This window comes from Salmo salar, chromosome 15 (genome assembly GCF_965601325.2).
Source record: "Salmo salar chromosome 15, fSalSal1, whole genome shotgun sequence".
Lineage (NCBI taxonomy): Eukaryota > Metazoa > Chordata > Actinopteri > Salmoniformes > Salmonidae > Salmo > Salmo salar.
Window position 1 is genome coordinate 6,270,001 of NC_138305.1, and position 27,500 is coordinate 6,297,500.

A 27,500-nucleotide genomic window follows, 5' to 3' on the forward strand; every position below is an offset into this window, starting at 1 on the left:
CTATAATAATAATACATGTATCACTAAATGATAATACTATAATAATAATACATGTATAACTAAATGATAATACTATCAAAATAATACATGTATCACTAAATGATAATACTATCAAAATAATACATGTATCACTAAATGATAATACTATCAAAATAATACATGTATAACTAAATGATAATACTATCAAAATAATACATGTATCACTAAATGATAATACTATCAAAATAATACATGTATCACTAAATGATAATACTATAATAATAATACATGTATCACTAAATGATAATACTATCAAAATAATACATGTATAACTAAATGATAATACTATCAAAATAATACATGTATAACTAAATGATAATACTATCAAAATAATACATGTATCACTAAATGATAATACTATCAAAATAATACATGTATAACTAAATGATAATACTATCAAAATAATACATGTATCACTAAATGATAATACTATCAAAATAATACATGTATCACTAAATGATAATACTATAATAATAATACATGTATAACTAAATGATAATACTATCAAAATAATACATGTATAACTAAATGATAATACTATCAAAATTATACATGTATCACTAAATGATAATGCTATAATAATAATACATGTATCACTAAATGATAATACTATAATAATAATACATGTATCACTAAATGATAATGCTATAATAATAATACATGTATCACTAAATGATAATACTATCAAAATAATACATGTATCACTAAATGATAATGCTATAATAATAATACATGTATCACTAAATGATAATACTATAATAATAATACATGTATCACTAAATGATAATACTATAATAATAATACATGTATCACTAAATGATAATACTATAATAATAATACATGTATCACTAAATGATAATGCATTACCGTTGATATACAAAACACGTTGGTATGCAACATGGCTTTCATCCTCAATGTCGCTTACGATACTTGGTGTAGGTGGGCAGCAGCTGGCAGTAACTGATGCAGATACAGCTCCTGATGAGTTGGAGTTTGAGCTGGTGGAAGGACCGGTCCATGGAACACTGCTTAAGATGGAGTTGGACTCACAGACCGAGATGATGAATGGTGAGAAGCAGAGTCAACACAGACAAAGAGAACAACTGGAAGTCATAGTGACACCGAATGTCTTTGCGACTTTGCGTAGCACATGTTCTGAATTCCCACATAGTTGGGGGGGGGGGTTGCTAGACCAGTGACAGTAGGTAGTTAGACCAGTAGGTAGTTAGATCAGTAGGTAGTTAGACCAGTAGATAGTTAGACCAGTAGGTAGTTAGACCAGTAGGTAGTTAGACCAGTAGATAGTTAGACCAGTAGATAGCTAGACCAGTAGATAGTTAGACCAGTAACAGTAGATAGTTAGACCACTAACAGTAGGTAGTTAGACCAGTAGATAGCTAGACCAGTAGGTAGTTAGACCAGTAGGTAGTTAGACCAGTAGATAGTTAGACCAGTAACAGTAGATAGTTAGACCAGTAGGTAGTTAGACCAGTAGGTAGTTAGACCAATAGATAGTTAGACCAGTAACAGTAGATAGTTAGACCACTAACAGTAGATAGTTAGACCACTAACAGTAGGTAGTTAGACCGGTAGATAGTTAGACCAGTAGATAGCTAGACCAGTAGGTAGTTAGACCAGTAGATAGTTAGACCAGTAACAGTAGATAGTTAGACCAGTAGGTAGTTAGACCAGTAGATAGTTAGACCAGTAGATAGACCAGTAGGTAGTTAGACCAGTAACAGTAGGTAGTCAGACCAGTAACAGTAGGTAGTTAGACCAGTAACAGTAGATAGTTAGACCACTAACAGTAGATAGTTAGAACAGTAACAGTAGATAGCTAGACCAGTAACAGTAGATAGTTAGACCAGTAGGTATTTAGACCAGTAGGTAGTTAGACCAGTAACAGTAGATAGCTAGACCAGTAACAGTAGTTCGTTAGACCAGTAGATAGTTAGACCAGTAGATAGTTAGGCCAGTAACAGTAGATAGTTAGACCAGTAGATAGTTAGACCAGTAGATAGTTAGACCAGTAGTTAGTTAGACCAGTAGGTAGTTAGACCAGTAACAGTAGATAGCTAGACCAGTAACAGTAGATAGTTAGACCAGTAGATAGTTAGACCAGTAGATAGTTAGACCAGTAGGTAGTTAGACCAGTAGGTAGTTAGACCAGTAGATAGTTAGACCAGTAACAGTAGATAGTTAGACCAGTAACAGTAGATAGTTAGACCAGTAGATAGTTAGACCAGTAGATAGTTAGACCACAAACAGTAGATAGTTGGACCAGTAGATAGTTAGACCAGTAGATAGTTAGACCAGTAGGTAGTTAGACCAGTAGATAGTTAGACCAGTAACAGTAGATAGTTAGACCAGTAGATAGTTAGACCAATAGATCATTAGACCAGTAGGTAGTTAGACCAGCAGATAGTTAGACCAGTAGATAGTTAGACCAGTAGATAGTTAGACTAGTAGATAGTTAGACCAGTAACAGTAGATAGTTAGACCAGTAGATAGTTAGACCAGTAGATAGTTAGACCAGTAACAGTAGATAATTAGACCAGTAGATAGTTAGACCAGTAGATAGTTAGACCAGTAGGTAGTTAGACCAGTAGATAGTTAGACAAGTAACAGTAGATAGTTAGACCAGTAACAGTAGATAGTTAGACCAGTAGATAGTTAGACCAGTAACAGTAGATAGTTAGACCAGTAGATAGTTAGACCAGTAGATAGTTAGACAAGTAACAGTAGATAGTTAGACCAGTAACAGTAGATAGTTAGACCAGTAGATAGTTAGACCAGTAACAGTAGATAGTTAGACCAGTAGATAGTTAGACCAGTAGATAGTTAGACCAGTAACAGTAGATAGCTAGACCAGTAACAGTAGATAGTTAGACCAGTAGATAGTTAGACCAGTAGATAGTTAGACCAGTAACAGTAGATAATTAGACCAGTAGATAGTTAGATCAGTAGATAGTTAGACCAGTAGGTAGTTAGACCAGTAGATAGTTAGACAAGTAACAGTAGATAGTTAGACCAGTAACAGTAGATAGTTAGACCAGTAGATAGTTAGACCAGTAACAGTAGATAGTTAGACCAGTAGATAGTTAGACCAGTAGATAGTTAGACAAGTAACAGTAGATAGTTAGACCAGTAACAGTAGATAGTTAGACCAGTAGATAGTTAGACCAGTAACAGTAGATAGTTAGACCAGTAGATAGTTAGACCAGTAGATAGTTAGACCAGTAGATAGTTAGACCAATAGATAGTTAGACCAATAGATAGTTAGACCAGTAGATAGTTAGACCAGTAACAGTAGATAGTTAGACCAGTAGATAGTTAGAACAGTAGATAGTTAGACCAGTAACAGTAGATAGTTAGACCAGTAGATAGCTAGACCAGTAGATAGTTAGACCAGTAACAGTAGATATTTAGACCAGTAGATAGTTAGACCAGTAGGTAGTTAGACCAGTAGATAGTTAGACCAGTAGATAGTTAGACCAGTAACAGTAGATAGTTAGACCAATAGATAGTTAGACCAGTAGATAGTTAGACCAGTAGATAGTTAGACCAGTAGATAGTTAGACCAGTAATAGTAGATAGTTAGACCAGTAGATAGTTAGACCAGTAGATAGTTAGACCAGTAACAGTAGATAGTTAGACCAATAGATAGTTAGACCAGTAGATAGTTAGACCAGTAGGTAGTTAGACCAGTGACAGTTGATAGTTAGACCAGTAGATAGTTAGACCAGTAGATAGAACATTAAAAGTAGATAGTTAGACCAGTAACAGTAGATATTTAGACCAGTAGATAGTTAGACCAGTAGGTAGTTAGACCAGTAGATAGTTAGACCAGTAGGTAGTTGGACCAGTAACAGTAGATAGTTAGACCAGTAGGTAGTTAGACCAGTAGATAGTTAGACCAGTAGATAGTTAGACCAGTAGATCGTTAGACCAGTAGATAGTTAGACCAGTAACAGTAGATAGTTAGACCAGTAACAGTAGATAGTTAGACCAGTAGATAGTTAGACCAGTAGATAGTTAGACCAGTAACAGTAGATAGTTAGACCAGTAGATAGTTAGAACAGTAGATAGTTAGACCAGTAGGTAGTTAGACCAGTAACAGTAGATAGTTAGACCAGTAATAGTAGATAGTTAGACCAGTAGATAGTTAGACCAGTAATAGTAGATAGTTAGACCAGTAGATATTTAGACCAGTAACAGTAGATAGTTAGACCAGTAGATAGTTAGACCAGTAGATAGTTAGACCAGTAGATAGTTAGACCAGTAACAGTAGATAGTTAGACCAGTAGATAGTTAGAACAGTAGATAGTTAGACCAGTAGGTAGTTAGACCAGTAACAGTAGATAGTTAGACCAGTAGATAGTTAGACCAGTAATAGTAGATAGTTAGACCAGTAGATATTTAGACCAGTAACAGTAGATAGTTAGACCAGTAGATAGTTAGACCAGTAGATAGTTAGACCAGTAAAAGTAGATAGTTAGACCAGTAACAGTAGATAGTTAGACCAGTAGGTAGTTAGACCAGTAGATAGTTAGACCAGTAGATAGTTAGACCAGTAATAGTAGATAGTTAGACCAGTAGATAGTTAGACCAGTAGATAGTTAGACCAGTAACAGTAGATAGTTAGACCAATAGATAGTTAGACCAGTAGGTAGTTAGACCAGTGACAGTTGATAGTTAGACCAGTAGATAGTTAGACCAGTAGATAGACCATTAAAAGTAGATAGTTAGACCAGTAACAGTAGATATTTAGACCAGTAGATAGTTAGACCAGTAGGTAGTTAGACCAGTAGATAGTTAGACCAGTAGGTAGTTGGACCAGTAACAGTAGATAGTTAGACCAGTAGGTAGTTAGACCAGTAGATAGTTAGACCAGTAGATAGTTAGACCAGTAGATCGTTAGACCAGTAGATAGTTAGACCAGTAACAGTAGATAGTTAGACCAGTAGATAGTTAGACCAGTAGATAGTTAGACCAGTAGATAGTTAGACCAGTAACAGTAGATAGTTAGACCAGTAGATAGTTAGAACAGTAGATAGTTAGACCAGTAGGTAGTTAGACCAGTAACAGTAGATAGTTAGACCAGTAATAGTAGATAGTTAGACCAGTAGATAGTTAGACCAGTAATAGTAGATAGTTAGACCAGTAGATATTTAGACCAGTAACAGTAGATAGTTAGACCAGTAGATAGTTAGACCAGTAGATAGTTAGACCAGTAGATAGTTAGACCAGTAACAGTAGATAGTTAGACCAGTAGATAGTTAGAACAGTAGATAGTTAGACCAGTAGGTAGTTAGACCAGTAACAGTAGATAGTTAGACCAGTAGATAGTTAGACCAGTAATAGTAGATAGTTAGACCAGTAGATATTTAGACCAGTAACAGTAGATAGTTAGACCAGTAGATAGTTAGACCAGTAGATAGTTAGACCAGTAAAAGTAGATAGTTAGACCAGTAACAGTAGATAGTTAGACCAGTAGGTAGTTAGACCAGTAGGTAGTTAGACCAGTAACAGTAGATAGTTAGAACAGTAGATAGTTAGACCAGTAGATAGTTAGACCAGTAACAGTAGATAGTTAGACCAGTAGATAGTTAGACCAGTAGATAGTTAGACCAGTAACAGTAGATAGTTAGACCAGTAGATAGTTAGACCAGTAGATAGTTAGACCAGTAACAGTAGATAGTTAGACCAGTAGATAGCTAGACCAGTAGGTAGTTAGACCAGTAGGTAGTTAGACCAGTAACAGTAGATAGCTAGACCAGTAACAGGAGATAGTTAGACCAGTAGATAGTTAGACCAGTAGATAGTTAGACCAGTAACAGTGGATAGGTAGACCAGTAGATAGTTAGACCAGTAGATAGTTAGACCAGTAACAGTAGGTAGTTAGACCAGTAACAGTAGATATTTAGACCAGTAGATATTTAGACCAGTAGGTAGTTAGACCAGTAGATAGTTAGACCAGTAGATAGTTAGACCAGTAACAGTAGATAGTTAGACCAGTAGATAGTTAGACCGGTAGACAGTTAGACCAGTAACAGTAGATAGCTAGACCAGTAGATAGTTAGACCAGTAGATAGTTAGACCAGTAACAGTAGATATTTAGACCAGTAGATAGTTAGACCAGTAACAGTAGATAGTTAGACCAGTAACAGTAGATATTTAGAGCAGTAGATAGTTAGACCAGTAGGTAGTTAGACCAGTAGATAGTTAGACCAGTAGATAGTTGGACCAGTAACAGTAGATAGTTAGACCAGTAGATAGTTAGACCAGTAGATAGTTAGACCAGTAACAGTAGATAGTTAGACCAGTAACAGTAGATAGTTAGACCAGTAGACAGTTAGACCAGTAACAGTAGATAGCTAGACCAGTAGCTAGTTAGACCAGTAGATAGTTAGACCAGTAAGAATAACATAACAGTTTTATTTATTTAACGATATGATTCAACTCCTTTGTCCCTCCAGGTGACACGTTCTCCTTCAGTGACGTGACCCGTAACGTTTTGCAGTATGAACACTCTGGCCTCTCCACCGACGAGGATGCCATCACCTTCACCGTTACCGACGGCTTCTCCATGACGACGGCGGTGGTACAGGTGGTTGTGTTGGGCGTCGGGGGCGACGGACCCAGGAGAGACCCAGAGGCCCTACTGTCCATGGAGGTTCCTGAAAAAACTACTAGTGTCATCAGACGCACCCACCTGGGTTATACGGTTAGTACCCACACCTGGGTTATACGGTTAGTACCCACACCTGGGTTATACGGTTAGTACACACACCTGGGCTATACGGTTAGTACCCACACCTGGGTTATACAGTTAGTACCAACACATCTGGGTTATACGGTTAGTACACACACCTGGGTTATACGGTTAGTACCCACACCTGGGTTATACAGTTAGTACACACACCTGGGTTATACGGTTAGTACACACACCTGGGTTATATGGTTAGTACCCACACCTGGGTTATACGGTTAGTAGCCACACCTGGGTTATACAGTTAGTACCCACACCTGGGTTATACGGTTAGTACACACACCTGGGTTATACAGTTAGTACACACACCTGGGTTATACGGTTAGTACCCACACCTGGGTTATACAGTTAGTACACACACCTGGGTTATACGGTTAGTACACACACCTGGGTTATACGCTTAGTACCCACACCTGGGTTATACGGTTAGTACCCACACCTGGGTTATACAGTTAGTACCCACACCTGGGTTATACAGTTAGTACCCACACCTGGGTTATACGGTTAGTACACACACCTGGGTTATACGGTTAGTACCCACACACCTGGGTTATACGGTTAGTACACACACCTGGGTTATACAGTTAGTACACACACCTGGGTTACACGTTTGGTACCCACACACCTGGGTTATACGGTTAGTACACACACCTGGGTTATACGGTTAGTACCCACACCTGGGTTATACAGTTAGTACACACACCTGGGTTATATGGTTAGTACCCACACCTGGGTTATACGGTTAGTACACACACCTGGGTTATACAGTTAGTACACACACCTGGGTTATACAGTTAGTACACACACCTGGGTTATACGGTTAGTACCCACACCTGGGTTATACGGTTAGTACCCACACCTGGGTTATACGGTTAGTACCCACACCTGGGTTATACGGTTAGTACCCACACCTGGGTTATACGGTTAGTACCCACACCTGGGTTATATGGTTAGTACACACACCTGGGTTATACGGTTAGTACCCACACCTGGGTTATACGGTTAGTACATACACCTGGGTTATACGGTTAGTACACACACCTGGGTTATACGGTTAGTACCCACACCTGGGTTATACGGTTAGTACCCATGCACCTGGGTTATACGGTTAGTACACACACCTGGGTTATACAGTTAGTACCCACACACCTGGGTTATACGGTTAGTACCCACACCTGGGTTAGTACACACACCTGGGTTATACGGTTAGTACACACACCTGGGTTATACGGGTTATACGGTTAGTACACACACCTGGGTTATACGGTTAGTACACACACCTGGGTTATACGGTTAGTACACATACCTGGGTTATACAGTTAGTACACACACCTGGGTTATACGGTTAGTACACACACCTGGGTTATACGGTTAGTACACACACCTGGGTTATACGGTTAGTACACACACCTGGGTTATACGGTTAGTACACACACCTGGGTTATACGGTTAGTACCCACACACCTGGGTTATACAGTTAGTACACACACCTGGGTTATACGGTTAGTACCCACACCTGGGTTATACGGTTAGTACACACACCTGGGTTATAGGGTTAGTACCCACACCTGGGTTATACAGTTAGTACACACACCTGGTCTACAAGGTTAGTACACACACCTGGGTTATACGGTTAGTACACACACCTGGGTTATACGGTTAGTACCCACACCTGGGTTATACGGTTAGTACCCACACCTGGGTTATACGGTTAGTACACACACCTGGGTTATACGGTTAGTACACACACCTGGGTTATACGGTTAGTACACACACCTGGGTTATACGGTTAGTACCCACACCTGGGTTATACAGTTAGTACCAACACATCTGGGTTATACGGTTAGTACACACACCTGGGTTATACGGTTAGTACCCACACCTGGGTTATACGGTTAGTACTCACACCTGGGTTATACGGTTAGTACCCACACACCTGGGTTATACGGTTAGTACCCACACCTGGGTTATACGGTTAGTACCCACACCTGGGTTATACAGTTAGTACCCACACCTGGGTTATACAGTTAGTACCCACACCTGGGTTATACGGTTAGTACACACACCTGGGTTATACGGTTAGTACCCACACACCTGGGTTATACGGTTAGTACACACACCTGGGTTATACAGTTAGTACACACACCTGGGTTACACGTTTGGTACCCACACACCTGGGTTATACGGTTAGTACACACACCTGGGTTATACGGTTAGTACCCACACCTGGGTTATACAGTTAGTACACACACCTGGGTTATATGGTTAGTACCCACACCTGGGTTATACGGTTAGTACACACACCTGGGTTATACAGTTAGTACACACACCTGGGTTATACGGTTAGTACCCACACCTGGGTTATACGGTTAGTACCCACACCTGGGTTATACGGTTAGTACCCACACCTGGGTTATACGGTTAGTACCCACACCTGGGTTATACGGTTAGTACACACACCTGGGTTATACGGTTAGTACACACACCTGGGTTATACGGTTAGTACACACACCTGGGTTATACGGTTAGTACACACACCTGGGTTATACGGTTAGTACCCACACCTGGGTTATACAGTTAGTACACACACCTGGTCTACAAGGTTAGTACACACACCTGGGTTATACGGTTAGTACACACACCTGGGTTATACGGTTAGTACCCACACCTGGGTTATACGGTTAGTACCCACACCTGGGTTATACGGTTAGTACACACACCTGGGTTAGACGGTTAGTACACACACCTGGGTTATACGGTTAGTACACACACCTGGGTTATACGGTTAGTACCCACACCTGGGTTATACGGTTAGTACCCACACCTGGGTTATACAGTTAGTACCAACACATCTGGGTTATCCGGTTAGTACACACACCTGGGTTATACGGTTAGTACACACACCTGGGTTATACGGTTAGTACCCACACCAGGGTTATACGGTTAGTACCCACACCTGGGTTATACGGTTAGTACCCACACCTGGGTTAGACGGTTAGTACACACACCTGGGTTATACGGTTAGTACCCACACCTGGGTTATACGGTTAGTACCCACACCTGGGTTATACAGTTAGTACCAACACACCTGGGTTATACGGTTAGTACACACACCTGGGTTATACGGTTAGTACACACACCTGGGTTATACGTGTAGTAACCACACCTGTTTTATACGGTTAGTACACACACCTGGGTTATACGGTTAGTACCCACACCTGGGTTATACGGTTAGTACCCACACCTGGGTTATACGGTTAGTACCCACACCTGGGTTATATGGTTAGTACCCACACCTGGGTTATAGGGTTAGTACGCACACACCTGGGTTATACAGTTAGTACACACTCCTGGGTTATACGGTTAGTACCCACACACCTGGGTTATACAGTTAGTACCCACACCTGGGTTATACGGTTAGTACACACACCTGGGTTAGTACACACACCTGGGTTATACGGTTAGTACACACACCTGGGTTATACGGGTTATACGGTTAGTACACACACCTGGGTTATACGGTTAGTACACACACCTGGGTTATACGGTTAGTACACATACCTGGGTTATACAGTTAGTACACACACCTGGGTTATACGGTTAGTACACACACCTGGGTTATACGGTTAGTACACACACCTGGGTTATACGGTTAGTACACACACCTGGGTTATACGGTTAGTACACACACCTGGGTTATACGGTTAGTACCCACACACCTGGGTTATACAGTTAGTACACACACCTGGGTTATACGGTTAGTACCCACACCTGGGTTATACGGTTAGTACACACACCTGGGTTATAGGGTTAGTACCCACACCTGGGTTATACGGTTAGTACCCACACCTGGGTTATACAGTTAGTACCAACACACCTGGGTTATACGGTTAGTACACACACCTGGGTTATACAGTTAGTACCAACACATCTGGGTTATCCGGTTAGTACACACACCTGGGTTATACGGTTAGTACACACACCTCGGTTATACGGTTAGTACCCACACCAGGGTTATACGGTTAGTACCCACACCTGGGTTATACGGTTAGTACCCACACCTGGGTTAGACGGTTAGTACACACACCTGGGTTATACGGTTAGTACCCACACCTGGGTTATACGGTTAGTACCCACACCTGGGTTATACAGTTAGTACCAACACACCTGGGTTATACGGTTAGTACACACACCTGGGTTATACGGTTAGTACACACACCTGGGTTATACGTGTAGTAACCACACCTGTTTTATACGGTTAGTACACACACCTGGGTTATACGGTTAGTACCCACACCTGGGTTATACGGTTAGTACCCACACCTGGGTTATACGGTTAGTACCCACACCTGGGTTATATGGTTAGTACCCACACCTGGGTTATAGGGTTAGTACGCACACACCTGGGTTATACAGTTAGTACACACACCTGGGTTATACGGTTAGTACCCACACACCTGGGTTATACAGTTAGTACCCACACCTGGGTTATACGGTTAGTACACACACCTGGGTTATACGGTTAGTACACACACCTGGTCTACAAGGTTAGTACACACACACCTGGGTTATACGGTTAGTACCCACACCTGGGTTATACGGTTAGTACACACACCTGGGTTATACGGTTAGTACACACACCTGGGTTATACGGTTAGTACACACTCCTGGGTTATACGGTTAGTACCCACACCTGGGTTATACGGTTAGTACACACACCTGGGTTATACGGTTAGTACACACACCTGGGTTATACGGTTAGTACCCACACCTGGGTTATACGGTTAGTACCCACACCTGGGTTATACAGTTAGTACACACACCTGGTCTACAAGGTTAGTACACATACCTGGGTTATACGGTTAGTACCCACACCTGGGTTATACGGTTAGTACCCACACCTGGGTTATACGGTTAGTACCCACACCTGGGTTATTCGGTTAGTACACACACCTGGCTTATACGGTTAGTACACACACCTGGGTTATACGGTTAGTACACACACCTGGGTTATACGGTTAGTACCCACACCTGGGTTATACGGTTAGTACCCACACCTGGGTTATACAGTTACTACCAACACATCTGGGTTATACGGTTAGTACACACACCTGGGTTATACGGTTAGTACACACACCTGGGTTATACGGTTAGTACCCACACCTGGGTTATACGGTTAGTACCCACACCTGGGTTATACGGTTAGTACCCACACCTGGGTTATACGGTTAGTACCCACACCTGGGTTATACAGTTAGTACCAACACACCTGGGTTATACGGTTAGTACACACACCTGGGTTATACGGTTAGTACCCACACCTGGGTTATACGGTTAGTACACACACCTGGGTTATACGGTTAGTACCCACACCTGGGTTATACGGTTAGTACCCACACCTGGGTTATACGGTTAGTACACACACCTGGGTTTTACGGTTAGTACCCACACCTGGGTTATACGGTTAGTACACACACCTGGGTTATACGGTTAGTACACATACCTGGGTTATACAGTTAGTACACACACCTGGGTTATACGGTTAGTACACACACCTGGGTATACGGTTAGTACACACACCTGGGTTATACGGTTAGTACACACACCTGGGTTATACGGTTAGTACCCACACACCTGGGTTATACAGTTAGTACACACACCTGGGTTATACGGTTAGTACCCACACCTGGGTTATACAGTTAGTACCAACACATCTGGGTTATACGGTTAGTACACACACCTGGGTTATACGGTTAGTACACACACCTGGGTTATACGGTTAGTACCCACACCTGGGTTATACGGTTAGTACCCACACCTGGGTTATACGGTTAGTACCCACACCTGGGTTAGACGGTTAGTACACACACCTGGGTTATACGGTTAGTACACACACCTGGGTTATACGGTTAGTACACACACCTGGGTTATACGGTTAGTACCCACACCTGGGTTATACGGTTAGTACACACACCTGGGTTATACGGTTAGTACCCACACCTGGGTTATACGGTTAGTACCCACACCTGGGTTATACGGTTAGTACACACACCTGGGTTATACGGTTAGTACCCACACCTGGGTTATACGGTTAGTACACACACCTGGGTTATACGGTTAGTACACACACCTGGGTTATACGGTTAGTACACACACCTGGGTTATACGGTTAGTACCCACACCTGGGTTATACGGTTAGTACACACACCTGGGTTATACGGTTAGTACACACACCTGGGTTATACGTCTAGTACCCACACCTGGGTTATACGGTTAGTACACACACCTGGGTTATACGGTTAGTACCCACACCTGGGTTATACGGTTAGTACCCACACCTGGGTTATACGGTTAGTACCCACACCTGGGTTATATGGTTAGTACACACACCTGGGTTATACGGTTAGTACGCACACACCTGGGTTATACAGTTAGTACACACACCTGGGTTATACGGTTAGTACCCACACACCTGGGTTATACAGTTAGTACCCACACCTGGGTTATGCGCTTAGTACACACACCTGGGTTATACAGTTAGTACACACACCTGGTCTACACGGTTAGTACCCACACCTGGGTTATACGGTTAGTACCCACACACCTGGGTTATACGGTTAGTACCCACACCTGGGTTATACGGTTAGTACACACACCTGGGTTATACGGTTAGTACCCACACCTGGGTTATACAGTTAGTACCAACACATCTGGGTTATACGGTTAGTACACACACCTGGGTTATACGGTTAGTACACACACCTGGGTTATACGGTTAGTACCCACACCTGGGTTATACGGTTAGTACCCACACCTGGGTTATACGGTTAGTACCCACACCTGGGTTAGACGGTTAGTACACACACCTGGGTTATACGGTTAGTACCCACACCTGGGTTATACGGTTAGTACCCACACCTGGGTTATACAGTTAGTACCAACACACCTGGGTTATACGGTTAGTACACACACCTGGGTTATACGGTTAGTACCCACACCTGGTTATACGGTTAGTACACACACCTGGGTTATACGGTTAGTACCCACACCTGGGTTATACGGTTAGTACCCACACCTGGGTTATACGGTTAGTACACACACCTGGGTTATACGGTTAGTAACCACACCTGGGTTATACGGTTAGTACACACACCTGGGTTATACGGTTAGTACACACACCTGGGTTATACAGTTAGTACACACACCTGGGTTATACGGTTAGTACCCACACCTGGGTTATACGGTTAGTACACACACCTGGGTTATACGGTTAGTACACACACCTGGGTTATACGTCTAGTACCCACACCTGGGTTATACGGTTAGTACACACACCTGGGTTATACGGTTAGTACCCACACCTGGGTTATACGGTTAGTACCCACACCTGGGTTATACGGTTAGTACCCACACCTGGGTTATATGGTTAGTACACACACCTGGGTTATACGGTTAGTACGCACACACCTGGGTTATACAGTTAGTACACACACCTGGGTTATACGGTTAGTACCCACACACCTGGGTTATACAGTTAGTACCCACACCTGGGTTATGCGGTTAGTACACACACCTGGGTTATACAGTTAGTACACACACCTGGTCTACACGGTTAGTACCCACACCTGGGTTATACGGTTAGTACCCACACACCTGGGTTATACGGTTAGTACCCACACCTGGGTTATACGGTTAGTACACACACCTGGGTTATACGGTTAGTACCCACACCTGGGTTATATGGTTAGTACCCACACCTGGGTTATACGGTTAGTACACACACCTGGGTTATACGGTTAGTACCCACACCTGGGTTATACGGTTAGTACACACACCTGGGTTATACGGTTAGTACACACACCTGGGTTATATTGTTAGTACACACACCTGGGTTATACTGTTAGTACCCACACCTGGGTTATACGGTTAGTACCCACACCTGGGTTATACGGTTAGAACACACACCTGGGTTATACGGTTAGTACACACACCTGGGTTATACGGTTAGTACACACACCTGGGTTATACGGTTAGTACCCACACCTGGGTTATACGGTTAGTACCCACACCTGGGTTATACGGTTAGTACCCACACCTGGGTTATACGGTTAGTACTCACACCTGGGTTATACGGTTAGTACCCACACCTGGGTTATACGGTTAGTACCCACACCTGGGTTATACGGTTAGTACACACACCTGGGTTATACGGTTAGTACACACACCTGGGTTATACGGTTAGTACACACACCTGGGTTATACGGTTAGTACCCACACCTGGGTTATACGGTTAGTACACACACCTGGGTTATACGGTTAGTACACACACCTGGGTTATACGGTTAGTACACACACCTGGGTTATACGGTTAGTACCCACACCTGGGTTATACGGTTAGTACACACACCTGGGTTATACGGTTAGTACACACACCTGGGTTATACGGTTAGTACCCACACCTGGGTTATACGGTTAGTACCCACACCTGGGTTATACGGTTAGTACCCACACCTGGGTTATACAGTTAGTACCCACACCTGGGTTATACGGTTAGTACACACACCTGGGTTATAGGGTTAGTACCCACACCTGGGTTATACAGTTAGTACACACACCTGGTCTACAAGGTTAGTACACACACCTGGGTTATACGGTTAGTACACACACCTGGGTTATACGGTTAGTACCCACACCTGGGTTATACGGTTAGTACCCACACCTGGCTTATACGGTTAGTACACACACCTGGGTTATACGGTTAGTACACACACCTGGGTTATACGGTTAGTACACACACCTGGGTTATACGGTTAGTACACACACCTGGGTTATACGGTTAGTACCCACACCTGGGTTATACGGTTAGTACCCACACCTGGGTTATACAGTTAGTACCAACACATCTGGGTTATACGGTTAGTACACACACCTGGGTTATACGGTTAGTACCCACACCTGGGTTATACGGTTAGTACTCACACCTGGGTTATACGGTTAGTACCCACACCTGGGTTATACGGTTAGTACCCACACCTGGGTTATACGGTTAGTACCCACACACCTGGGTTATACGGTTAGTACACACACCTGGGTTATACGGTTAGTACACACACCTGGGTTATACGGTTAGTACACACACCTGGGTTATACGGTTAGTACACACACCTGGGTTATACGGTTAGTACACACACACCTGAGTGTGTGTGGACTGAAGCTCAGAGTTATATGTGTGTGTGTGTGTGTGACACACACAGGACAGACACACACACACACACAATGTGTATCCATACCTGGACCACCTTTAAATGGTACTTCTGGTTTGTGTTCATGTTCAGCCTCATCATAATATGATGTCATGAGATTTTAATGTGGTTCAGCTCCTTCCATTATGGTCCTGACTTATTGAACCCTCTTTATTCTAGTGGCTCTGGTTGCTGTGTTTAAGTGCTGTAGATACTGTATGTTCAACCACAGCTTCACATAATAATCAGCATACATTTTATTATATTATATGTTTCATAATTATAATGTACACTACCGGTCCAAAGTTTTACAACACCTACTCATTCCAAGTTCTTTTTCTTTTGTTTTGTTGTTGACTATTTTCTACATTGTAGAATAATAGTGAAGACATCAACACTATGAAATAACACAGATGGAATCATGTAGTTACCAAAATAGATCAAAATATATTTGAGATTTGAGATTCTTCAAATAGCCACACTTTGCCTTGATGACAGCCTTGTTCTACAATGTAGGAAATAGTAAAAAAAAATATAAGAAAAACCCTTGAATGAGCAGGTGTTCTAAAACTTTTGACCGGTACTGTATCATGAAATATGTGATCATATTTTGCAGAGCGACACCTCTCCAGATGAGATGATACGTATTCAGCTGGTGTCTGTTCCTATGTACGGCATCCTGACCAGGACAGGGTCAGACTCAGACCAGGAGATGACAGAGTATTCCTCTTTCACCATGGACGACATCAACAAACACAGGATCAGGTAGAGCCATAAAACACATATAGACAGACAGAGCAAGTACGTATTATGACATTTGAAACGTCTCTATTCCTCATCTTTACTGTACTTTTTTTTTTTTTTTTACGGTATTATTTCACTTTTGTTTATTATCTGTTTCACTTGCTTTGGCAATGTTTCCCATGCCAATAAAGCCCTTTGACTTTAGTTGAATTGAGAGCGAGAGGAGAGAGAGAGAGAGAGAGAGAGAGAGAGACAGAGAGACAGATAGAGAGAGAGAGAGAGAGAGAGAGAGAGAGAGAGAGAGAGAGAGACAGATAGAGAGAGAGAGAGAGGCAGAGAGAGAGAGTGATATCTAGAGAGAGGGAGATGAGAGAGAGAGAGAGAGAGAGAGAGAGAGAGAGAGAGAGAGTGGCATATATATATATATATATTTAATATATATATTTAATATATATATATATATATATTGAGAGACAGAGAGAGAGAGAGAGAGAGAATGACAGAGTACTCCTCTTTCACAATGGAGAAAGTAATCTAAAGTAGATTCCTCTCCTTGTTTGCTTCTACTTTATCTATACTGATCTGTATCTGATCTGTATCTGATCTGGATCTGTACTGATCTGTATCTGATCTGTATCTGTACTGATCTGTAAAGAACTGGACAGGTTGAAAGTCAATTCTGTTGTACACTTCACATTCTGGTATCCATTCCTGCTAGCTCCTTTGTTATTATTGAAGTAATTATTAACACGATTTGTTCTGCCGTGTAGATATTTATTTCAAATTAATTTTGATTTTATCGGTCCAGGTTATTTAATTGAGAGCAATTCTCATTTAGGCTTAAAGTAACGACTTAGCCGAAAGGTTTCTGTAAAAGTAATGGCTTCTTTCTCCTGTCACTTCTTAGACTGTAACTACTATACAAATAGTAATCTTCTCCCTGTGAGGCTTTGTGAAATCCTCGCTACAAATTAGAAACGGTAGAAAAGATTTTAGAGTGTTTTAGCGACGATATGGGAAAAGCACGAACAGCTTAGCTCAATTAGCATGCCTAATTAGCGAACGTTAAATACCAACCACCTGCAAGACACACACACACACACACACAATGAAAATCCAGACATCAAAATATAAACAAAAATTAGGCCTTGGGACTTCATCCCCATAATGTACCTCTGATTAGCTTTGGTGCTAATTAGCGCGCTAGGCTAATATTATAGGAAACATCTCTGGGGCTGTGGGTTTAAATCACTTATATTAGTTAAACTTAGCAGACTGCCTTTCTGTGTTAATGAGAATTAGCAAAATATTATATTTTATTCAGGTACTTTTCACTAGTTTTTAAAGGGCTTTATATACACCATTAGTCTTTATATCGGTGTTGCACTGTGAGAGTTAGAGGATGTTAGATGTGTTCAGTTTCGTTCTCCAGATATAGAGATATAGATCAGATATAGATTAGATATAGATCAGATATAGATCAGATATAGATCAGATATAGATCAGCATATATAAAGCATTTTATGAGTGTGAGGAGAATCTCGTCTCTTCCACCACTAATCTGTAGCCCATCGTTCATGAAAGGGATGTAGGCTATAAAGTCTAATTAGATTCTTTGGTAACACTTTTCTTATTAGCAATAGGTAGCTATAATGATTTATGACTTGTTATAAGCATGTATTAGCCCTTCTAATGTGTTACCGTAAACTTTGTAGTATGTTATGTCTTTCTATACGGCACATCCTTGTTGTTGTTGCTAATAGTAAACAATGGATTGTTTTCCGACGATGTTATGTGCTGGTTTTGGGTCAAATTTGTATTGTTTTGTTTTCTATCAAGACTATGTTTTGGGATGAACTTTACTAAAGCTCACATTTCCTTCCTGCCATACAAGCTACATCACTTCCTTTGAGATTGGAAATCAGCCGGTGACGGACATCTTCCATTTCATTGTTTACGACGGTGAGAACAATCGCCTTGACAACCAGATGTGTACCATCACCATCACCTCCATGAAGAGACAGCCTCCAGTGGTCACTGTCCGCAGTGGCATCAAGGTACACACACGCTCGCACACACACCAACACACAAACACACACACACTACTCAGCTTGTTTGGACAGTTGCTAGGGAACAGAACAAAGAGAGACTGTTTGCAACATATGAAGCAACACAGCTGATGCAACGCTCAGTGGACCGGGTGTGTGTGTGTGTGTGTGTGTGTGTGTGTGTGTTCTAATGCAAGCGCCAGCACCGCTGCCTGATGGTCACTGTGGTGTGAAGGAGTCAGGGTCGATCAATGTAACATAAATGACCTGATGGTCACTGTGGTGTGAAGGAGTCAGGGTCGATCAATGTAACATAAATGACCTGATGGTCACTGTGGTGTGAAGGAGTCAGGGTCGATCAATGTAACATAAATGACCTGATGGTCACTGTGGTGTGAAGGAGTCAGGGTCGATCAATGTAACATAAATGACCTGATGGTCACTGTGGTGTGAAGGAGTCAGGGTCGATCAATGTAACATAAATGACCTGATGGTCACTGTGGTGTGAAGGAGTCAGGGTCGATCAATGTAACATAAATGACCTGATGGTCACTGTGGTGTGAAGGAGTCAGGGTCGATCAATGTAACATAAATGACCTGATGGTCACTGTGGTGTGAAGGAGTCAGGGTCGATCAATGTAACTTAAATGACCTGATGGTCACTGTGGTGTGAAGGAGTCAGGGTCGATCAATGTAACATAAATGACCTGATGGTCACTGTGGTGTGAAGGAGTCAGGGTCGATCAATGTAACATAAATGACCTGATGGTCACTGTGGTGTGAAGGAGTCAGGGTCGATCAATGTAACATAAATGACCTGATGGTCACTGTGGTGTGAAGGAGTCAGGGTCGATCAATGTAACATAAATGAGTAGAACAGAAAAAAAAACTCTGACATTGGCAGTTGATATTGGAATGGAGGGTGTCTGTTCTAGTCCCTCTAATTCTATGTCTGTTCTAGTCACTGTAATTCTATGTCTGTTCTAGTCATTGTAATTCTATGTCTGTTCTAGTCACTGTAATTCTATGGAACGTGGTCTATATTATACATTATAAAACTGGGTGGTACGAGCCCTGAATTCTGATTGGCTGAAAGCCATGGTATATGAGACCGTATACCAGGGTTATGACAAAACATTTGTTTTTACTGCTCTAATTACATTGGTAACCTGTTTATAATAGCAATAAGGCACCTCGGCGGGTTTGTGGTATATGGCCAATATACCACGGCTAAGGGCTGTACCCAGGTACTCCGCGTTGCGTTGTGCATAAGAACAGCCCTTAGCTGTGATATATTGTCCAAATACCACACCCCCTCGGGCCTTATTATTATCATTTTTATTTTTATGTAACCTTTATTTAACTAGGCAAGGCAGTTAAGGACAAATTCTTATTTACAATGAAGGCCTACCCCGGCCAAACCTGGACGATGCTGGGCCAATTGTGCGCCGCCCTATGGGACTCCCAATCACGACCGGTTGTGATACAGCCTGGAATCGAACCAGGGTCTGTAGTGACGCCTCTAGCACTGAGATGCAGTGCCTTAGACCGATGCGCATAAGCAATCCCTCAATAACATGGACTGGCAGGCCATGCTGTTGTTCATGATATCATTGAAATAGTCCTGGGGTGGACGTTGCACTTAGTGTGTCACGGCTTTCTTCGTCGGAGGACGATATAGTGAAATCGTCGTCTGAAAAGGTGGACCAATATGCAGCAGAGTTGGTGTTCATTTTCTAAATTTATTAAAGAACGTTGAACACGAAAGACAAGAAAACAATAAGCACGACCAATAACAGTTTTGCAGGCTCACAAAAACACGCAATGCAAAAACAATCTCCCACAAATACAAGACAAACACACCCAACTAATATAGGACTTCCAATCAAAGGCAACACCAAACAGCTGCCTTCAATTGGAAGTCCACCCCAATTAACTCAACATAGAAACACACTCACTAGACTACACATAGAAATACACTCACTAGACTACACATAGAAATACATAAACATAGACCATAACTCAAAACCCGGAAATAATAAATCAAACACCCTCCTAACTAACACACCACCCTGAACCACATAAAACAAATACCCTCTGCCACGTCCTGACCAAACTAAAATAACAATTAAGCCTTATACTGGCCAGGACGTGACAGTACCCCCCCCCCCTTAAAGGTGCTAACCCTGGAAGCACCTTAAACATTCTTTTTTTTTAAATAAACCCACAACCCCAAACAACAAAACAAAATTTCCCCTCTACTAAATGGGAGGGAAGGGAGGGTGGCTGCCGTCAACGACGGCACTGTGCTACACCCCCCCTCCCCAACCCACCTATATCAGGAGGTGGCTCCGGTTCTGGCCGTTCCAGGCAGTCGGGCCACTCTGGCAGCTCAGGGCAGTCTGGCCAGTCTGGCAGCTCGGGGCAGTCTGGCAGCTCGGGGCAGTCTGACCAGTCTAGCAGCTCGGGACAGTCTGGCAGCTCGGGACAGTCTGGGCAGTCTGGCGGCTCGGGACAGTCTGGGCAGTCTGGCGGCTCGGGACAGTCTGGGCTGTCTGGCGGCTCGGGACAGTCTGGGCAGTCTGGCGGCTCGGGACAGTCTGGGCAGTCTGGAGTCTGGCGGCTCGGGACAGTCTGGGCTGTCTGGCGGCTCGGGACAGTCTGGGCTGTCTGGCGGCTCGGGACAGTCTGGGCAGTCTGGCGGCTCGGGACAGTCTGGGCAGTCTGGCGGCTCGGGGCAGTCTGGCCACTCCGGCAGCTCGGGGCAGTCTGGCCACTCCGGCAGCTCGGGGCAGTCTGGCCACTCCGGCAGCTCGGGGCAGTCTGGCCACTCTGGCATCTCCTGACTAGTGGGTGGCTCTGGCGACTCCTCACTGACGGGCGGCTCTGGCGACTGTTGACTGGCGGGCGGCACTGGCGACTGTTGACTGGCGGGCAGCTCTGGTGACTGTTGACTGGCGGGCAGCTCTGGTGACTGTTGACTGGCGGGCAGCTCTGGTGACTGTTGACTGGCGGGCAGCTCTGGTGACTGTTGACTGGCGGGCAGCTCTGGTGACTGTTGACTGGGTTTACGCACTTGAAGCCTGGTGCGTGGTGCTGGTACTGGGCGTACCAGATTGGGAACACGCACCTCCAGGCTAGTGCGGGGAGCGGGAACAGGACGAGTCGGACTGGGTTGACGCACTTCCGGGTCCGCACGAGAGACAGGAGCTGGAAACCCAGGGCTATGGAGGCGCACAGTCGGTCTTGATCTTACCTCCTGCACAACCCGTCTTGACTGGATGGAACTAGTAGCCCTGTACGAGCGGGGTGCTTGTACAGGGCAGACTGGGCTGTGCAGGGGCCTGATGGTAGCCGTGCGTAGAGCGGGAGTTGGGTAGCCTGGTCCTCGGAGGCGTACCGGCGACCAGATGCGCTGCACAGGCATCCTCCTACCAGGCTGGATGCCCGCTCTAGCACGGCACCTGCGAGGGGCTGGAATAACGCGCACCGGACTGTGCGTGCGTATGGGTGAGATAGTGCGCTCCTCAGCGAAACATGGCGCTCTCCACCTCATACGCTCCTCCATATAACCACGGGTAGCTGGCTTCCGGCTCTTCCTATGCCTAGCCAAACTACCCGTGTGCCCCCCCCCAAAAAATTATTGGGGGTGCCTCTCGTGCTTCAACGCCAGTCTTGATCCTCGGAAACGTTCCCGGTCCTTACCAGCCATACTCCATGGGCCTTCTCCGGCCATAACCTGCTCCCATGTCCATCTCTCCACATAGTCCAACTCATAATCCCACTGCTCCTTCCTCTGCTGCTTGGTCCTGGTTAGGTGGGAGATTCTGTCACGGCTTTCTTCGTCGGAGGACGATATAGCAAAATCGTCGTCTGAAAAGGTGGACCAATATGCAGCAGAGTTGGTGTTCATTTTCTAAATTTATTAAAGAACGTTGAACACGAAAAACAAGAAAACAATAAGCACGACCAATAACAGTTTTGCAGGCTCACAAAAACACGCAATGCAAAAACAATCTCCCACAAATACAAGACAAACACACCCAACTAATATAGGACTTCCAATCAAAGGCAACACCAAACAGCTGCCTTCAATTGGAAGTCCACCCCAATTAACTCAACATAGAAACACACTTACTAGACTACACATAGAAATACATAAACATAGACCATAACTCAAAACCCGGAAATAATAAATCAAACACCCTCCTAACTAACACACCACCCTGAACCACATAAAACAAATACCCTCTGCCACGTCCTGACCAAACTACAATAACAATTAACCCTTATACTGGCCAGGACGTGACATAGTGACTGATCTAAGATCAGAGTTACCTTCCATAATCCTAACTGTAAAGGTCTTAGTGACTGATCTATGATCAGAGTTACCTTCCATGATCCTAACTGTAAAGGTCTTAGTGACTGATCTAAGATCAGAGTTACCTTCCATAATCCTAACTGTAAAGGTCTTAGTGACTGATCTATGATCAGAGTTACCTTCCACAATCCTAACTGTAAAGGTCTTAGTGACTGATCTATGATCAGAGTTACCTTCCACAATCCTAACTGTAAAGATTAGAGCTGATTAGAATTGAAGATTAGAACAATCCTAACTGTAAAGATCAGTAGCTATCTAGGGGTAATTTCATCATAGTTGTCCTGGAAGTGTTCTCCAATGCTGGATCTGCATACTGAGATCTTCTGCAACTTTCAATTTTATGTATATCTAGGTCCAGGAAGGAGGAAGAGTCCAGCTGTCAACCAATCACATCATTGTATCAGATCTGGACACACCCAGGAAGGACCTGCTGGTGTGGATGATCAGCGCGCCCAAATATGGCTTCATAGAGAACACGAGACGAAGAGGGGGGGGGGGGGGGGGGTGGGTGTGTGTGTGTGTGTGTGTGTGTGTGTGTGTGTGTGTGTGTGTGTGTGTGTGTGTGTGTGTGTGTGTGTGTGTGTGTGTGTGTGTGTACACTCTGCATATCAGTAATATACAACATAGTGTAACATCTTGACAGCAGACCTCCCTAGTGAATATATTTACCATCTGGTTCTTCAGTGGTCTGGTCTGTTGATAGACAGTACCATGTCTCTTTCAAAGAGGACACTCATCTCCAATATACAGCCTGAGAGAGAGAGAGAGAGAGAGGAGAGAGAGAGAGAGAGAGAATCTGCACATCATTATAACACCGTATATAGACATAATATGACTTTTGGAACATTTGTGAGTGTAATATTTACTGTTCATTTTTATTTATTTATTTTCACTTTTGTTTATTAACTATTACTAGCTTTGGCAATGTAAACATATGTTTCCCATGCCAATAAAGCCCTTAAATTTAATTGAATTGAGAGCAAGAGAGAGAGAGAGAGAATGAGAGAGAGAATGAGAGCGAGAGTGAATGAGGGAGAATGAGAGAGAGAATGAGAGAGAGAGAGAATGAGAGAGAGAATAAGAGCGAGAGAGAGAGCAAGAGAGTGAGAGCAAGAGAGCGAGAGAGAGAGAGAGAGAGAACAAGTCAGAGACAGATGAATACAATGTAATAAGCCTATATTTCCCATAAGGGCCAGTTGTCCTGGGCAGAGCAGTGTGAATATAAGCAGAGGTAATAGAGTACATACAGACATATGAAACAACACTGAGGACAGTGGAAGGAGGCCTGCAGAAAAGTCTTTATACTGCAAAGTAAACCCTGTTTTTCATCCACGATGTGAGATTAGCCTGAAGAACTGGTCTTCAGTTACGTTGTCTCCTTCTGAGAATTCACCTGTTGAAATAGAAATTGATATCTATTAGCATGGAGTATTTCTACATCAGTCTTGGATGTTTCTGATCTAACCCTGAAGTGAGATCTCACTTCCCATTCTGGTTTCGTCCTCTGTCTCCCAGTGGGCTCGTTGGGCGGTTCAAATACCCGCATCATCAGTCCAGAGGTTCCCTTCTCCATGGACGACCTGACCACTGACCACATCTTCTACGTTCAGAACGTCCAGAACACTCACCACCACTACCAGGACACGTTCTCCTTCTACATCAGTGATGGGTCCAGCCAGACAGAGGCCTTCAATGTCAACATAGATATACTGGTAGATAATACTACTACTACTACTACTACTACTACATCAGTGATGGGTCCAGCCAGACATTCAATGTCAACATAGATATACTGGTAGATAATACTACTACTACTACTACTACATCAGTGATGGGTCCAGCCAGACATTCAATGTCAACATAGATATACTGGTAGACATAATTATTAAAGCTACAATCCTTAAGACGTACAGCAGACCTGTCATTTTGTTTGATACATTGAGATTCATAAATAGATCTATGAATGCTGTCGTGCCTTTGGCATCATTAAAACTGAAGACATATTTATTAAATAACTCTCTGTAATTATTATTACGCGATTGAACTGATTAATCATGTAACTGTAATTAACTAGGAAGTCGGGGCACCAAGGAAAATATTCAGATTACAAAGTTATAATTTTCCTAATATAACTTTCTGATATTTTAATATCTGATGTCATGGCTGTCGAAGGATCGGACCAAAGTGCAGCGTGGTTGTAGTTCCACATTTTATTAAATCCGTGAAACTTTGCAAAACATAAATAACTGAATTTACAAAACAACAAACCGTGATGCAGAGAGAAACAAACACTACTCAAAAGATAATCACCCACAAAACCCAGGAAGAAAAACCCTTACTTAAATATGATCTCCAATCAGAGGTAATGAGGACCAGCTGCCTCCAATTGGAGATCAACACAAAAACCAACAACATAGAAATAGAAAAACTAGAACTTAAACATAGAAATAGAAAACATAGAAAAACACAAAACACCCCCTGTCACGCCCTGACCTACTCTACCATAGAAAATCACATCTTACTATGGTCAGGACGTGACATCTGATTAATTAGTCTTCGAATTAATGAATTATTATTTACCTCACGTTAGTCTCATTCCAAATGTTGTAAATTGTTGGTTATCTGCACGAACCCAGTCTTCACTATGAGTCATCCATACATCAATTGTCTTAAAATGTCTTTATTTACTAACTAGGTAATTCACAGAAATGCATAACAAACAGTAGATATGTTTACAAGGAAATGATAGGAGAATGTTAGGAGAAGGCTAAACCGGCATGGCGGCTTGTTAGACAAAAGGGGAGTGGGGGTCAGCTGAGAAGGCACTACAGAGTTGAATATTATAACAATTGTAATGCTAAACCTTTGCACATGAACGCACACTCATTCGGGAACAATTGCAATCAATATATATATTTACGCTCAGTGTGTCGTCGTGATCTTTGTTGAAAAGTTTGTTTCTGTTGGAGAGTTTGTCCGCTCTCTCGCTCTCTCTGTCATGGTTAGAATGGATAGTTCAGAGTAACATTCATTCATGTCGTTATAGAATAGCTGTTTCGGCGGTTGTCGGTCTTCGCGTTCAATGATACCGAATTCCTAGCTGCAGACTAGTAATTAATATCAAAGACTTGTTCTTATTCTGTCGGCATCGATAGTCTATGAGTTTAACCACATGGTATGGTTAAAAGTTCAGCAAGAGAAAAGCTTGGTCTCCTCTCAAACCTTGGCCCTCTCGTTATCGAGGTAAGCTTGGTCTCCTCTCAAACCTTGGCCCTCTCGTTATCGAGGTAAGCTGGTCTCCTCTCAAACCTTGGCCCTCTCGTTATCGAGGTAAGCTGGTCTCCTCTCAAACCTTGGCCCTCTCCTTATCGAGGTAAGCTGGTCTGGTGATAGAAAACCTAGGTGGGGGTTTTATTCGGAAGAGCAGAAAAGGGCCTGTCCCATGACGCCAGACCATAACTGTGCTCATGGGCGGTCCTCTGATTTAGTTAAACTCCAAAGGGAATTGGAGTTTCCTTTATTAAACAGTCCAAAATCACATTACACAATTTCACAAACAGTTCCATCCCCACTCATTTATTTTATACAACAATTAGATGTACGCCTCATAGCGGAGGCTATTGTATAAACAGCGTTATGGTAATGTGGCCGTATTGTCTCTCATGAGTTTCACAAAATTGTACCAAACGGACCAGTTCGTAGCTGGATTCTTCACCGATCTTTTATACCTTCTCCAGAACATAAATGTCGTTTGGTTCTCCAGTTCTGTGAGGTGGAAGAAATTCCTTTGTCCTCTCTATGAAACTCACTCTCTCTCTATACTGTGGCCAAGAGGAGAGGGTCTCCTCATAGGAATTTACGACCTCTCTTACAGAGCCTGGTGAAAGGGTATTGAGAGGGAGAGGGGGATGGTGCTTACTGTACACAAAGAGGGCAACGTCATGACAATGCAGTTTTACTCATATTTTAAAGATGTATGTTGTGTATTTATACAAATGCTATGTTATTAATAATAATTACCTGCAACTTAACTTATTGCAGGGTTCACAAAGAAAACTTTCAGACAAAGTTGAGGGATTTTCTTGTTCTGTGATAACTACACCAGGACTTTATTGTCCATAGTTATATATATTTTTTAAAATCTGCATAAAAATGCATCCCTTTGTCTGCTAGGGCCTTGGGGTGATGATTATTTTTGATGTAACCTTTATTTAAGTAGGTAAGTCAGAACAAATTTTTATTTACAAAGACAGCCTACCAGGGAACAGTGGGTT

General features: G+C 42.8%; 1 protein-coding gene across 2 annotated transcripts in view; it reads left to right on the forward strand.

The window, feature by feature from the left end:
• fras1 (Fraser extracellular matrix complex subunit 1) overlaps positions 1-27,500 on the forward strand; it is a 359,498-nt gene that overhangs the window by 280,926 nt on the left and 51,072 nt on the right. For both annotated transcript variants that reach the window (XM_082961570.1, XM_082961571.1), the window contains 6 exons: positions 979-1,107; positions 6,519-6,766; positions 16,670-16,818; positions 18,692-18,854; positions 23,579-23,712; positions 24,740-24,938. In XM_082961570.1, coding sequence (XP_082817696.1) covers positions 979-1,107; positions 6,519-6,766; positions 16,670-16,818; positions 18,692-18,854; positions 23,579-23,712; positions 24,740-24,938 — 1,022 coding nt within the window. The remainder of the gene's footprint in view (positions 1-978; positions 1,108-6,518; positions 6,767-16,669; positions 16,819-18,691; positions 18,855-23,578; positions 23,713-24,739; positions 24,939-27,500) is intronic.